At 39.5% G+C, this 13,572-nt stretch overlaps 1 protein-coding gene across 6 annotated transcripts in view; it reads left to right on the forward strand.

Annotated features, from left to right (window-relative positions):
- Nucleotides 1-13,572, forward strand: part of BCLAF3 (BCLAF1 and THRAP3 family member 3) — a 74,427-nt gene that overhangs the window by 45,858 nt on the left and 14,997 nt on the right. For 4 of the 6 annotated variants that reach the window (XM_026451881.1, XM_026451883.1, XM_026451884.1 and 1 more), the window contains 3 exons: nucleotides 3,560-3,674; nucleotides 5,197-5,286; nucleotides 11,135-11,290. In XM_026451881.1, coding sequence (XP_026307666.1) covers nucleotides 3,560-3,674; nucleotides 5,197-5,286; nucleotides 11,135-11,290 — 361 coding nt within the window. Of the gene's footprint in view, nucleotides 1-3,559; nucleotides 3,675-3,724; nucleotides 4,596-5,196; nucleotides 5,287-11,134; nucleotides 11,291-13,572 lie in introns of those variants that run through there. The other 2 variants (XR_003308361.1, XM_026451885.1) reach the window with 2 other exon arrangements.

Below are 13,572 nucleotides of genomic sequence, written 5' to 3' on the forward strand. Positions count from 1 at the left end.
GCAAAAGCAAAGACCTTAAGACAGGTGCATGCCTGCTTTTGTTTAAGGAATAGAAAGGGGGACAGTGGGGTTGTGACAGGGTAGTAAAGGGAGAGAGTTAGTAGATGAGGCCAGTCACGAAGGGCTTTGAAGAACTGAAGGACATGAAGACTTTGTATTTTATTCTGGATGAAGTTAGAAAACATTTTGGGTTGTAACCAGAGAAGAGACATAGTCTCACTTAAATTTTAAAAGGATCACTCTGGTTGCTGGGTGGAGAATGGACTGTAAGAGCTAGAGAAAAAAAGTATTTCCTTCGTAAATAATAAAAAAAGATTAGAGGTAGGAAATCTGCATGATAGGGTCGACACAGTAGAGTGGACGCATCAGGGAACCAGGCTGCTTAGATCTTCTTCCTCTCATATCCTCTGTATGTAGCATCTGCCTCATGATCCAATATGGGTATCTGTGCTTTAGCCATCATGTCCTCATTCTAGCCTTTCCTTTAAAGACTTCTTGAAATTTACACATGATAACTTGTCCAAAATTTAGTCCCATGGCTATGCCTAGCTGCAGGGCAGCTGGGAAATAGATTCTTTAATCTGAGCATTCATTTGCCTGGTCAAAAATCAAATATCAAAGGATTTAATTTTTGTATTGTGTCAAAATATACATATCCTAAATTTACCATTTTAACCATTTTTAAGTGTAAAATTCATTGACATTGAGTATATTCACTTGTACAATCATCACCAGATGTTTGTATCCACTTCCAGAACTTTTTCATCTTCACAAACAGTAACTCTGTTTCCGTTGAGTAATAACTCCTCATGCTCTCCTCGCTGCAGCCCCTGGTAACCTCTATTCTTTCTGTCCATATGAATTTGCCTATTGTGGGTGTCTAAGTAGAATCAGACAATATTTGTCCTTTTGTCTCTGGCTTCTTTCACTTAGCATAGTGTTTTCAGGGTCAATCCATGTTGTATCATGTGTCAGAATTTCATTCCTTTTTAAAAAAAATTCATTCTCTTTTAAGGCTGAATAATACTCCATTGTATGGCTGTACTACATTTTGTTTATCTGTTTTTCTGTTTGTGGACATTTGTATTGCTTTCACCCTTTGGCTATTGTAAATAGTGCTGTTATGAACATTGGTATTGTCATCTTTTTGGTTATAGCCATCCTAGTTAGTGTAAAGTGGTATCTCATTGTAGTTTTAATTTGCATTTCTCTGATGACTAATGATGTTGAGCATCTTTCCGTGTGCTTATTGGCCATTGGTATATTTTTGGAGAAATTTCTATTCAAATCCTTTGCCTATTTTAAAATCAAAGTCTTTTTATTGTTGAGGTGTAGGAGTTCTTTGTATATTCTGGATACAGCACCCTTATCAGATACATGCTTTGCAAAGAGAATTTTTAAAAATCCATTGCTTTGTTTGTTGAAGTAGTCATATACACTAATGGTAATCATTTGGAAAAATATAATAAAGTATAAAATCAAAAATATAAGGCATTCCTGATTTTACCAGTCAGAGATGACCACTGTTAATATTTAGTACATTTCTTGTCATTTATTTTTTTCTGGGCACATATGTGTATATTTTAAATAGTTGAAATTATCCTCAATATACAGCTTTGCACTTTACTCTTTTGACCTATTGTCGTCAGCGTTTTGACAAAACATAGGCCTTTTTAACATTTGAAAAAACCCTGAGTGTGTATTTCATGTCAGATTCTGGGATCAGAGCTAGGGCCACAAAATGAATCATCCGCAGTGCTTCCTCTGAAGGAATAGCAACTTGTTCTGTTAAACAGACAGGTACACCAGTAGTTACAAATACGGAGAGATAGGTGTTAAGACCCCAAAATGCTACATGTGCACATAGCAGGGAGTACCTAGTTCATCTCAGAAGGGTTTAGGAAACTCTTCCTTGAAGAGGTACAAATGGATCTAAATCTTTTGTTTGTTTGTTTGTTTTTTGTTTTTTGTTTTTGAGACAGAGTCTCGCTCTGTTGCCCAGGCTGGAGTGCAGTGGCCAGATCTCAGCTCACTGCAAGCTCTGCCTCCCGGGTTCATGCCATTCTCCTGCCTCAACCTCCCGAGTAGCTGGGACTACAGGCGCCCGCCACCTCACCCAGCTAGTTTTTTTGTATTTTTTAGTAGAGACGGGGTTTCACTGTTTTAGCCAGGATGGTCTCGATCTCCTGACTTCGTGATCCGCCCGTCTCGGCCTCCCAAAGTGCTGGGATTACAGGCTTGAGCCACCGCGCCCTGCCACGAATCTAAATCTTTAAATTAATCTAAGTAGAAGAAAATGGTCACAGAAGGAACTGCACATGCAAAGGTGTAGAAGCAGGAGAGATTGCTGTGTGCCGGGAACTACATGAACTTCAATATTCCCAGCTGAGCGCGGTGGCTCACCCCTGTAATCCCAGCACTTTGGGAGGCCAAGGTGGATGGATCACTTGAGGTCAGGAGTTCAAGACCAGCCTGGCCAACGTGGTGAAACCCCGTCTCCACTAAAAATAAAAAAAATTAGCGGGGCGTGATGGCGCGTGCCTGTAATCCTAGCTACTCAGGAGGCTGAGGCAGGAGAATTACTTGAATTTAGGAGGTGGAGTTTGCAGTAAGCCAAGATTGCGCCACTGCACTCCAGCCCAGGCAACAGAGCAAGACTCTGTCTCAAGAACAAACAAACAAAAATCCCGAGGCTCAGTGTGCCTGTTGGGGAGATTGGAGCAAGGTAGCAAGGTCCAGAGCAGAAAGAGCCATGGGGTCACGATGAGGAGTGTGGAAGTTATCTTGTTGCCAGTGGGGAATCCATGGGAAAGACTGAAGGTGGGCCTGTGGAAGACACAGGAAGGGGCTGAGAAGCATTGTGGAGAGATGCAGGATGTGACACGGAGAGGAATCCCCAGGGGCTGTGGAAATGAGGCTTTGGAGATCAGAGGAAGAGTCCAGGGAAGGACCTCCCTCCCAGATAGGGCTGCCTGAGAAGAGCCCTTTGTGGCCTCAGTACCTCATGATGACGGGAGAGAGGAGGCTGTCGTTCCCTGCTGTGGCCCTGCAGTATCAGAGGCCTCAGCTCTGCCAGTGAGGTCAGACTGCCTGAGCCAGTCATACACCTTGCCTCTGATGAATGGGCTGGGTCATGAGCCATTGGTGCTTCCACCAGTAAGAGCCTGTTAGCAAGAAGGGGAGGAGGGCAGTGCTGCCAAAGGTTCTAGAGCAGTAATTATCTTTACACAAAACACACATTTCATATATGGTTTCGGGGGTTACAGCCCCCAGGAAGCCTATCCTTAGACCCCAGATTGAGAACCCTGGTTCAAGGAATGTTTTTCCCCATTGCTAACCTCCAACTTAGGTAAATAACATTTGTTGGAAAATGAGGCAGAATGACGGGTTTAGCCCTAATGACTATCATTTGTAATTTTAGTAGTGATAGATCATTGAGATTTCATTTGTGTGCTACTTTAATTGTTTCTGAAGGGGCTTTTTAAAATTATTCTTGTTTATTTGTTGGAAAAAAAGTTATACTAATAAAATATTCTTATTTTCTCTCTTTCCTTATTAGGGAAGATCAGAGTTCCAGTTTTTCAAAGGTAAAGAATATTCATACTGATGGATTCCAAAAACCCATGCATTTTATAAAATCAAATTTTAAAAAATGTATTGAAAAACCTTACATGGTAAGATCGCAGTTCTAAAATTTTCATTTTTATAATTTCTTCTTTTCCAGTACATCGGAATGTACAGGGATCACCAATATTTTTCACGTTTGTAACTGTTCATTAAGTATATGTTATAAGATTCCGTTGATGCATAAAGTTATAATGACAGAAGAAATGGTCATTTCTTACTTGATTTAGTAGGATTTTATTGGATTCATTAAATAAAGCTAATAAATCTAGCTTTCTTAAGATTTTTTGGGGGGCCAGGTGCAGTGGCTCATGCTTGTAATCCTAGCACTTTGGGAGGCCAAGGCGGGAGGATTTCTTGAGCCCAGGAGTTCAAGACCAGCCTGGGCAACGTGGCTAGACCTCATCTCTACAAAAAAATAATAATAATAATAAAAAAATTTCAAGAAAGATTTTTTGGGAACAACTCTTAAGATCTCTTGGAACATATTTATTAAGGCATAATTTACATACCATAAAATTCACCCATTTTAGGTATACAATTTAATGATTTTTAGTAAATTAACCAAAGTGTGCAACCATTACCGTAGTCCACTTTTAGAATGTTTTCATTACCCAGTATGAGCCCTCATGCCTGTTTCGTTACTCCCCTTTGCCACCCCCAGCCAACACTAATCTACTTTCTGTCTTAAAGATTTGCCTTTATATAGAGCAGCTCACAAAATGGCAGCTAGCTTCCATAAGAACAGGCAAGTAATGGCGAGAAAGATGGAAGCCAGAGTTGGTAACCTAATTAATTTCACAAGTGAAATCTCATCCTTTACCATATTCTTTTTGCAAGAAGCAGCTTCCTAGGTCCTGCCCACATTCGAAGGGAGGAATAATTGGTTGGATCACTGGGAGCCATGTCAGCAGTTGCCTAGTACAGTCCTCCCTCTGGCCAGACTCCACAGAAAGTGGAAATAATAGAAGGTGATAAGACTGTTGATTTTAGAAAAAGGAAACCATCTTGAGAATGGGCCCCATCTTTTCTGTTTCCACCAGAGGATTTTGGTTCCTCATAGTTACAGACTTACTAATGTAGTTCTTTCTCTTATTTCTGAGACTTTTCTAGCCATGGCAAGAGCATCACCTCAAATCAGTTACCTGAGTCAGGAATACCTGCCTCCTGCAACGTTGAGGATTTGTATTCTTCTTAGGCAGTAGGAACCCTTTAGCAACTCCTGATAGTAATGGGTTTATTTCTCTCGTAGGTGCCTGAATAAATGCTAGATATATCCTCGATTTTCTCAAATTCACTCATTATATTATACACGAGTATGTTTTATACTTGTTTACAGGCATAAATGATCCTGGCTCCTCACAAACTAGCATGGATCATGGTAGTCAAGGTTGAGGGTCAAGTTAGCATGGGTCAAGGAGGAGATGTGTATGTGCTCTATGGCTAAGTTCCTTGCTCTCTGCTTTGTATTCTTAATCCTGTACATTTAAAATGTGTTTTCTAATGGTAAACAAGCTTTTAAAATAAACTTTAAAGTCTATTAATCCACACTACTACTTTTTTTTCATGCAGAATTATACTACGCAGAGAAAAGACATAATTACTCACAAACCATTTCACGTTGAGGGAAATCGCCGAAACACGAGAGTAAGACCTTTTAAGGTATTGAGTGTTGTTTTCCATTTAATTCCAGCTTTGGTTTTATGCTTTAGACATAATGTTTTAGTGTTAGTAAATCAAGAGCTGTTTTGTAATATGATTTCAAATGGTAGCTATAAACTAGTATTTCTGGACATTTGTAGTTAACTGTAATCAATTTATTGATGACCCCTTTCCTTAGGACTTGATTTTCAATTTTTTTTTTTTTTTTACCAGTAGAATCCTTTTCCAAATACTACGTAGAAACACAAATACATAAAACAGATGCAGGTGGAGTGGCTGTAGGTGGGGGGACAGGCAAGACTGCAGACCCTCCCTTTAAGCCAGAACCTTTACCTCTAAGATACACGTGCAGAGCTGTAGAGCTTTCTCCAAGAATCACAGATTGAAAAACCCTGCCATGGACACACAACCCTTAGAGGTGTTCTGGATCATCACAGGAAGATTCTGGTCCAGGTAGCTTTGTTAAAGCATATTTTATCACACTCTAATTATTGGTACATCTGTATCTGATATGAATAATAATTTTTAATCAACCAATATGTTTGATTATCCAGAACGCCTCATCCCCCAAATATATGGAGTTAGAATTATAATACAAGGTAATATATTTCTTTTTTTTTTTTTTGAGACGGAGTCTCCCTCTGTCATCCAGGCTGGAGTGCAGTGGCATGATCTCGGCTCACTGCAACCTCTGCCTCCCGGATTCAAGCTATTCTCCTGCCTCAGCCTCCCAAGTAGCTGGGATTACAGGCACGTGCCACCATGCCCAGCTAATTTTTGTATTTTTAGTAGAGACAGGGTTTCATCATGTTGGCCAGGCTGGTCTCCAGCACCTGACCTCAAGTGATCACCCACCTTGGCCTCCCAAAGTGCTGGGATTACAGGCTTGAACCACTGCACCTAGCCCAAGGTATTATATTTCTGTCTCCTTGCTCACAAAAGTTGAGGTGCTTTTAAAATCAATTTTGACAGTTTCTTGCCTGTAATAGGTACTTTATTCACATTTTTCACTCATATTGTCTTCCTCCCCTAAATAAAGGAAAGAATTTGAGCTTTTTATGTAAAAGTGGCAGGCAGGCTTGATAGAGTAGTTAACTGATTAGGAGGAAGTTAGTATGAACAGAAAAGTAGTAGAAACTATCTAAAATTATGGACTAGAAGGTTAGTTGAGTGAGATCTATTAATATTGGCTTCTTGAGAGTCAAAATTTATAGACGTTGAAAGATTTTATTCAATGAGAGTAACGTAATTTGTAGGCATTGAATAGATTAAATTTTTAGCCAGTGGTTTGTGTATCTAAGAACATGTGTGACACGAAGTTTTTAAAAATAATTACGGCCGTAGAATATATACGTGTTTTATGCTATCTTTTGATCTCTTGAGTAATGGGGCATCACATCAACTGAAAATGTGATGTCTGCATAACTTACAGACAATATAGATGGGCTTTCAGATCTAAGTGCTTCCTACATGTTGTTCTGATTGGTCAGATATAGTTGATTATAGTATTTTTCTAAGAGCATCATAAGATTTATTTTCTGTTACCTTTTTTCTTTAAGGGAAGATACTTTAACATAAATTCATAGAAAAATGTTTTCAAGATATATATAACTTGACCTCTTGAGGAATCATTTAAAGTTATATAATGTTACATGAATGCTTAGAAGTGTACAATTCTTTGTAGTAAAATAGTGGGAAGAAATAATCCTTCCTAAGAAAAGGAAATATTTTGGTTGGGTACTGTAGCTCACACCTGTAATCCTAACACTTTGGGATGCTGAGACGGGTGGATCACTTGAGCTCAGGAGTTCGAGAAGAGCCTGGGCAACATGGCAAAACCCCGTCTCTACAAAAAATACAAAAATTAGCTGGGCATAGTGGCGTGCACCTGTAGTCCCAGCTACTCAGAAGGCTGGGGTGGGAAGATCGCTTCAGCCTGGGAGGCAGAGGTTGCAGTGAGCCGAGATTGTGCCACTGCCCTCAGGCCTGGGCGACACAGTGAAGAGACCCTGTTCCAAAAGGGGAAAAAAAAAAGGAAATATTTTGCTGAAATTTACTTTTTACATGAATTGGACTAGTTCAAAGCGACGTAGTAATCACCTTAGAGGACATGTAGAAATGGATTGCATCAGTCTCAAGACTAGCTCTGATGTGTCAGGTTTGTGCAGATAGTCTTAACATTAGTGTCTCATTATAATTCTGTTTTACCTGAAATTTTCTGTAGCCTTAAGAAAATAATTGAAAAATAGGCCTGGCATAATTTTTTTTTTTGTAAAATTATGTGCTTCATTATGTCTGACATACCCATTTGTGAAAAGAGGAATCTGCTTGGTTTTGTTAACTATTCCACTGTAATACATCATTTGTGCATTTGTTTTCCAAATATGGCTCATAATCTGTTTCCTGTTATTAAGTACTCTGAGGATGGAAGTTAAATAAAATCAACCAAACACTAAATTTCAAAAAGAATAAAATCTATTTCTTTGGCCAAGTCTTTGAAAATTATTACAGAGCCTAAACATTGTACTTACTCTATTTAGATGTCTATATATTAGGCCGTAATTTTAAAGCCATGGTTCAGTCTAGCATACATTTTGGCTTTCACTAAATTAGTAGCTTAATATTTTTGATGTTATGGGTCTTGCTGCAGCCAGTTCTCCCCTTTCACAACTTCATAACTGTCTTCTTGTTAAAAATCAACAGCAGCTCGAGTAACAACAACTCACCTAAGATCCAATCTCTTTTCCTCCTGGCATTGCTTTAGTTGCTGGTTAATCTGAACTTTATTATCAAAAGGAAACAAATAGTGTTTAAAGAGGGTTGTTATTTAATGCAGCCATTGTAGTGTTTGTAAACAATTTTATTGACTTCTTTAGAGGTTAATAGTGTATTCAACCTTATAATAGTTTATTTAGGAGTTATTATTGTTTAGCTCTTCATGTTGAGGAAATCTTGACTCATATCTGGCCGGGCATGGTGGCTCACGCCTGTAAAATGCCAGCACTTTGGGAGGCCGAGGCGGGCAAATCACTTGAGGTCAGGAGTTCGAGACCAGCCTGGCCAACTTAGTGAAACCCTGTCTCTACTAAAAATACAAAAATGAGCTGGGCACAATGGCATGTACCTGTAGTCCCAAGTACTCTGGAGGCTGAGGCAGGAGAATCGCTTGAACCCAGGAGGCAGAGGTTGCAGTGAGCCCAGATTGCACTACTGTACTTCAGCCTGGGTGACAGAGGGAAACTCTATCTCAAAAAAAAAAAAAAAAAAAAAATCTGGACTCATATCTGTAAAGGTGTATAAATATTTATTCAGACCCTAACTTTCTATAAACGAAATGTGCTTTTGTTTGCTTTTGTAATTTGGGCTTCTGTTTTCAGCCTTAATCATTTACAAATAGTAAACTCTTTCCCTGAAACATTCTAAAAGGGGCCACTATTAGTTTCATCCCATTTGATTGGACCCTGGTCATGTAGTAGTTGGAATGTGACTCGGATATTTTTTATTAAAAACAAAGAAAGAATTTGATTTAAAGACAAAACTCTTCTCATGCAACTTTGTGATGAAACATTTACATGTAACTAGGTTGTCTTTTCCTTCTTACTTGAGAAAATTGAGTACATGAGAACAAATTAGCAGACAATAAAGTTTATATATCAATCTTCTGAGTAAAATGCTCATTTTATTAAAAAAACACATTTGGGAATAAATTTAGTATGCAACGGCTGCTATTTTAAAGATACAGAATGTATAGCTTTTATTCTGACCCTTGTCCCTGCCTAATAAATGAGCACTGGTTGAGTTCTTAGCTCTTGAGTGGTAAGGCAAATAGAAGAATAAGACTTCCTGCTTGTGCCATTCAAATTAAATGCTCTTTTGTGCTTTTCAAGCATGGAAAGCCCTTTTCCTGGATCTTGGTAGACTCCTATTGGCAAAATCAGAAGGAGTAGCTGCGTCTCTAGTGCTCGGACCCAGCATCTCTACTCATTTTCAGCCCCTGAAGGAAAAGAGGTGGATCTGTTTAGTCTTTGTACCTTGCATATAATATTAGGTATGAATTTTGTTAAATAAGCTCAGAACAGTTTTATAGTTTACTATGCCTGAGAGAGGACGCTGGGTCACCAAAGTCTTTCTTTCTCTACCATATTTCTCTCTACTTCTTGGAATTAGATCTTCCAATATTCAAGTTATGCTGAACTGATCTTGTTAAAAGTTTCATTCAGTCCACGGTTTTTCTTCGTATGGCTTCAAGTTTATTTTCTATAGGAGAATTTAATTGAATGATTTTGGGGAAGAAATCCCTTTCATAATCAAGAACTTAATGCAGCTTCTTCTGTAAGTTGGCAAGTAGCTAAGTTTTTAAGATTTAGCAGGGCAGAGATAGACTCCATCTATGAACCTTTGCGCCACTGCTCCCATCTGTTTTAGATTATTCTAGGAGGACGCTTGGAAATGCGGGGAGACACGAGCAGTGTGTGATATGGGAAAGTGAGGGAGGGAGATGTGGAGAATTGTTTGGGAAGGTTTGGAGAGGATTGGTTCACGACTGACAAAACTGAGGACTGTTTTCCTCTTCCACCCCCAGCAGTAAATTAACAAGGGACCATTTCTCTTATCCACCACATGAGAAACACACGAATATCCGTTGTCTTCTTATGTCTAATGTAGTGCTGCACAGTATATGCAGGCTAGGAAATGTTCTTTTTAAGTAATCGGTCTTTTGTAGTGAAGAAAGATTTGTTTGAAGGTATTAACAGAAATAAAGTTAAAATATTTTTTGTTCTTAAATAGATATTGATACTTAATATCTTTCCCTCTCATTGGGATTTGATATATTTCACTATGAATCAGAAGAATAATTTTAGTTCATTAGAGGTTCTGAACATTTTATTTTGTTAGCATGATGAATTTCAAGAATTAATTTCAAATTCTTTTCTTTCTTTATTTTTTTGTAGAGACAGGGTCTCGCTCTGTTGCCCAGGCTGGTCTTGAACTCCTGGCCTCAAGCAGTCCTCCCACCTGTCTCCCAAAGTGCTGGGATTGTAGGTGTGAGCCACTGTGCCTGCCCTCAAAATCTTTTAACTTAACAGTTTTCAAAATTTGGTTTGATATAGGTTTTGTTGTTGTTGTTTTGTTTTTTTGAGACAGGGTCTCGCTCTGTCACCCAGGCTGGAGTGTGGTGGCACAATCACAGCTTACTGCAGCCTCTACCTCCAAGACTCAAGCTATCTCCCATCTCAGCCTCCTGAGTAGCTGGGACTACAGGCATGAGCCACCATGCCCAGCTAAGAATAAAAATTAAAAATATATATTAATATATAAAATGAGCTAGGAAGCCAGCTTGAGAGAAACATACTTTGTCACCATCAATAACTCTTTGTTTTAATATCCATAAGGCCTAGAATCCAGACAGCTCCAAGTATCAGGCAGTTTTTCATCTGTTTTTTGTTTTGTTTTGTTTGAGACAGGGTCTTACTCTGCCACCCAGGCTGGAGTGCAGCGGCGCTCTTTTGTGCTTTTAAAGCATAGAGAACGGTGACTTGCTACCACCTCCGTCTCCCAGGTTCAAGCAATTCTCCTGCCTTATCCTCCTGAGTAGCTAGGATTACAGGTGCCTGCCACCACACCTGGCTAATTTTTGTATTTTTAGTAGAGGTGGGGTTTCACCATGCCAGGCTGGTCTCGAACTCCTGACCTCAAGCGATCAGCTTGAGGAGTTCCGCCTCGGTCTCCCAAAGTGCTGGCATTACAGGCGTGAGCTACTGCACCCAGCCACCCACTCATCTGTTTACTGATAAAATAGACTTGGAAGGTGTAGTTTTAACATTTAATTCCTTTTTTTCCTTCACAGAGCAACTTTAGAGGTGGCAGATGCCAGCCCAATTATAAATCAGGCCTGGTACAGAAGAGCTTGTACATTCAGGCTAAGTATCAGCGTTTACGGTTCACTGGCCCAAGGGGATTTATCACTCATAAATTCAGAGAAAGATCAATGAGAAAAAAGAAGGTTAGTTGAATTATAATGATTTAAAAATGTTTAGTGACATTTAAACTCCTAAATTATCTATGTTCATTAGATAAATTGGTTTTTCATTTAATTTTAAGAAACCACCTGGGTTTTTAAATGTTCTTGTCGCATGATAGTTGAATAAGAACCTCAAGGAGGTAATGGTAATACAGTTGTGAGACTGCGTAACCTTAAAATGCTTTTAGGCATTATGCCTCAAATACTTTGCATATATTAGCTGTTTGAACTTTTGACTTTAGAATTTCTGTTGTATGGTTAATCTTTGAAATGGAAACTCAGGTAAAGCCTTTTAATTGATGTATTTTAGTCTTATACAATTATCTGAGTGAATTATCTGAGTGCCAAAAAAATTTTGAATATATACAAAGGGTGCGTAATTGCAAAATATACTAACTCTTTCTTTTCCCCATTCGTGTATTTTTTTGTTGGGGTAAAATATGTATAATACAGAATTTGCCATTTTAACCATTTTTAAGTAGCATTAAGTACATACAGTTCAGCGACTCTAATTTCATTCACAGTGCTGTGCACTCATCACCATTATATGCTCTTTTTCAATATATGTTTTTAATCAACAAGTAAAAATTACATCTATTTATGGTGTTCAACATGATGTTTTGATATATGTATACATTATGGAATGGCTAAATCAAGCAAATACCCATTACTTCACATACTTATTTTTTTTGTGTTGAGAACACTTAAAATATACTCTCTTTTTTTTTTTTTTTTTGAGATGGAGTCGCTCAGGCTGGAGTGCAGTGGCCAGATCTCAGCTCACTGCAAGCTCCGCCTGTCGGGTTTACGCCATTCTCCTGCCTCAGCCTCCCGAGTAGCTGGGACTACAGGCCTCCGCCACCTCGCCTGGCTGGTTTTTTTGTATTTTTTTTAGTAGAGACGGGGTTTCACCATGTTAGCCAGGATGGTCTCGATCTCCTGACCTAGTGATCCACCCGTCTCGGCCTCCCAAAGTGCTGGGATTACAGGCTTGAGCCACCGCGCCCGGCCCTTAAAATATACTCTCTTAGCAATTTTCAAGTGTCCAATATATTGTAATTAACTGTAGTCACCATGATGTATAATACATCTTTTGAATGTATTCCTTCTGTGTAACTGAAATTTTGTGTTGATGCTTTGACCAACTTCTTCCCAATCCCTCCAGCCTCTGGTAACCACCATTCTGCTCTGTTTCTGTGAGTTTGACTTTTTTTTTTTTGATTCCACATATAGGTGAGATTATGTGGTATCTGTGTACCTGGCTTATTTCACTTAACATAGTATCCTTCAGATTAATCCATGTTGTCATAAATGACAGGATTTCCTTCTTTTTAAGGCTGAATGGTATTCCATTGTGTATATATATACATTTTCTTTATCCATTCAGCCGTTGATAGATACTGAGGTTGATTCCATTATGGTAACGCTTAATATTTTTATTCCTAACTCCCCAAACTTGTTAATAACTCTTCTTTAAATTTTTTAAGTTGTTAATTTTTTGAGGCAGAGTTTTGCTCTTATTCCCCAGGCCGGAGTGCAATGGCACGATCTCAGCTCAGTGCAACCTCCGCCTCCTGGGTTCAAGTGATTCTCCTGCCTCAGCCTCCCAAGTAGCTGGAATTACAGGCGCCTGCCACTACGCCTGGCTAATTTTTGTATTTTTATTAGAGACGGGGTTTGTCCATGTTGGCCAAGCTGGTCTCGAGCTGCTGACCTCAGGTGATCCACCCTCCTCGGCCTCCCAAAGTGCTGGGATTACAGGCGTGAGCCACCATGCCCGGCCGATAACTCTTAATGTTAATAAAAAGTTTCTTTACTTGGTAATTGGAATTGCATACTCTTTTAGTTGTGGATTGATTTTCTTTGAATGAACCATGTTAGTATTTGAAAAATCAGCATAAGGCCAGGAGTGGTGGTTCACACCTGTAGTCCCAGCATTTTGGGAGGCCCAGGAGAGAGGATTGCTTGAGCCCAGGAGTTCGAGACCAGCCTGGGCAACATAGCAAGACCCTACCTCTAGAAAAAAAATAAAAGATAAATAAACTGGGCATGGTGGTATGTTCCTGTAGTCCCAGCTACTTGGAAGGCCGAGGTGGAAGGACCGCTTGAGCCTAGGAGGTCAGGGCTGCAGTGAGCTGTGATCATGCCGCTGTACTCCAGCCTGGGTGTAAAAGAAAAGAAAAAGGGTGGCGGGGGGGGGGGGGGGGGGGGGGGGGGGGGGGGGGAAAGGGAGAAGAAAAAATGGGACACAGAGCGAACCTACA

This window comes from Piliocolobus tephrosceles, chromosome Y, assembly GCF_002776525.5.
Source record: "Piliocolobus tephrosceles isolate RC106 chromosome Y, ASM277652v3, whole genome shotgun sequence".
NCBI classification, from domain to species: domain Eukaryota; kingdom Metazoa; phylum Chordata; class Mammalia; order Primates; family Cercopithecidae; genus Piliocolobus; species Piliocolobus tephrosceles.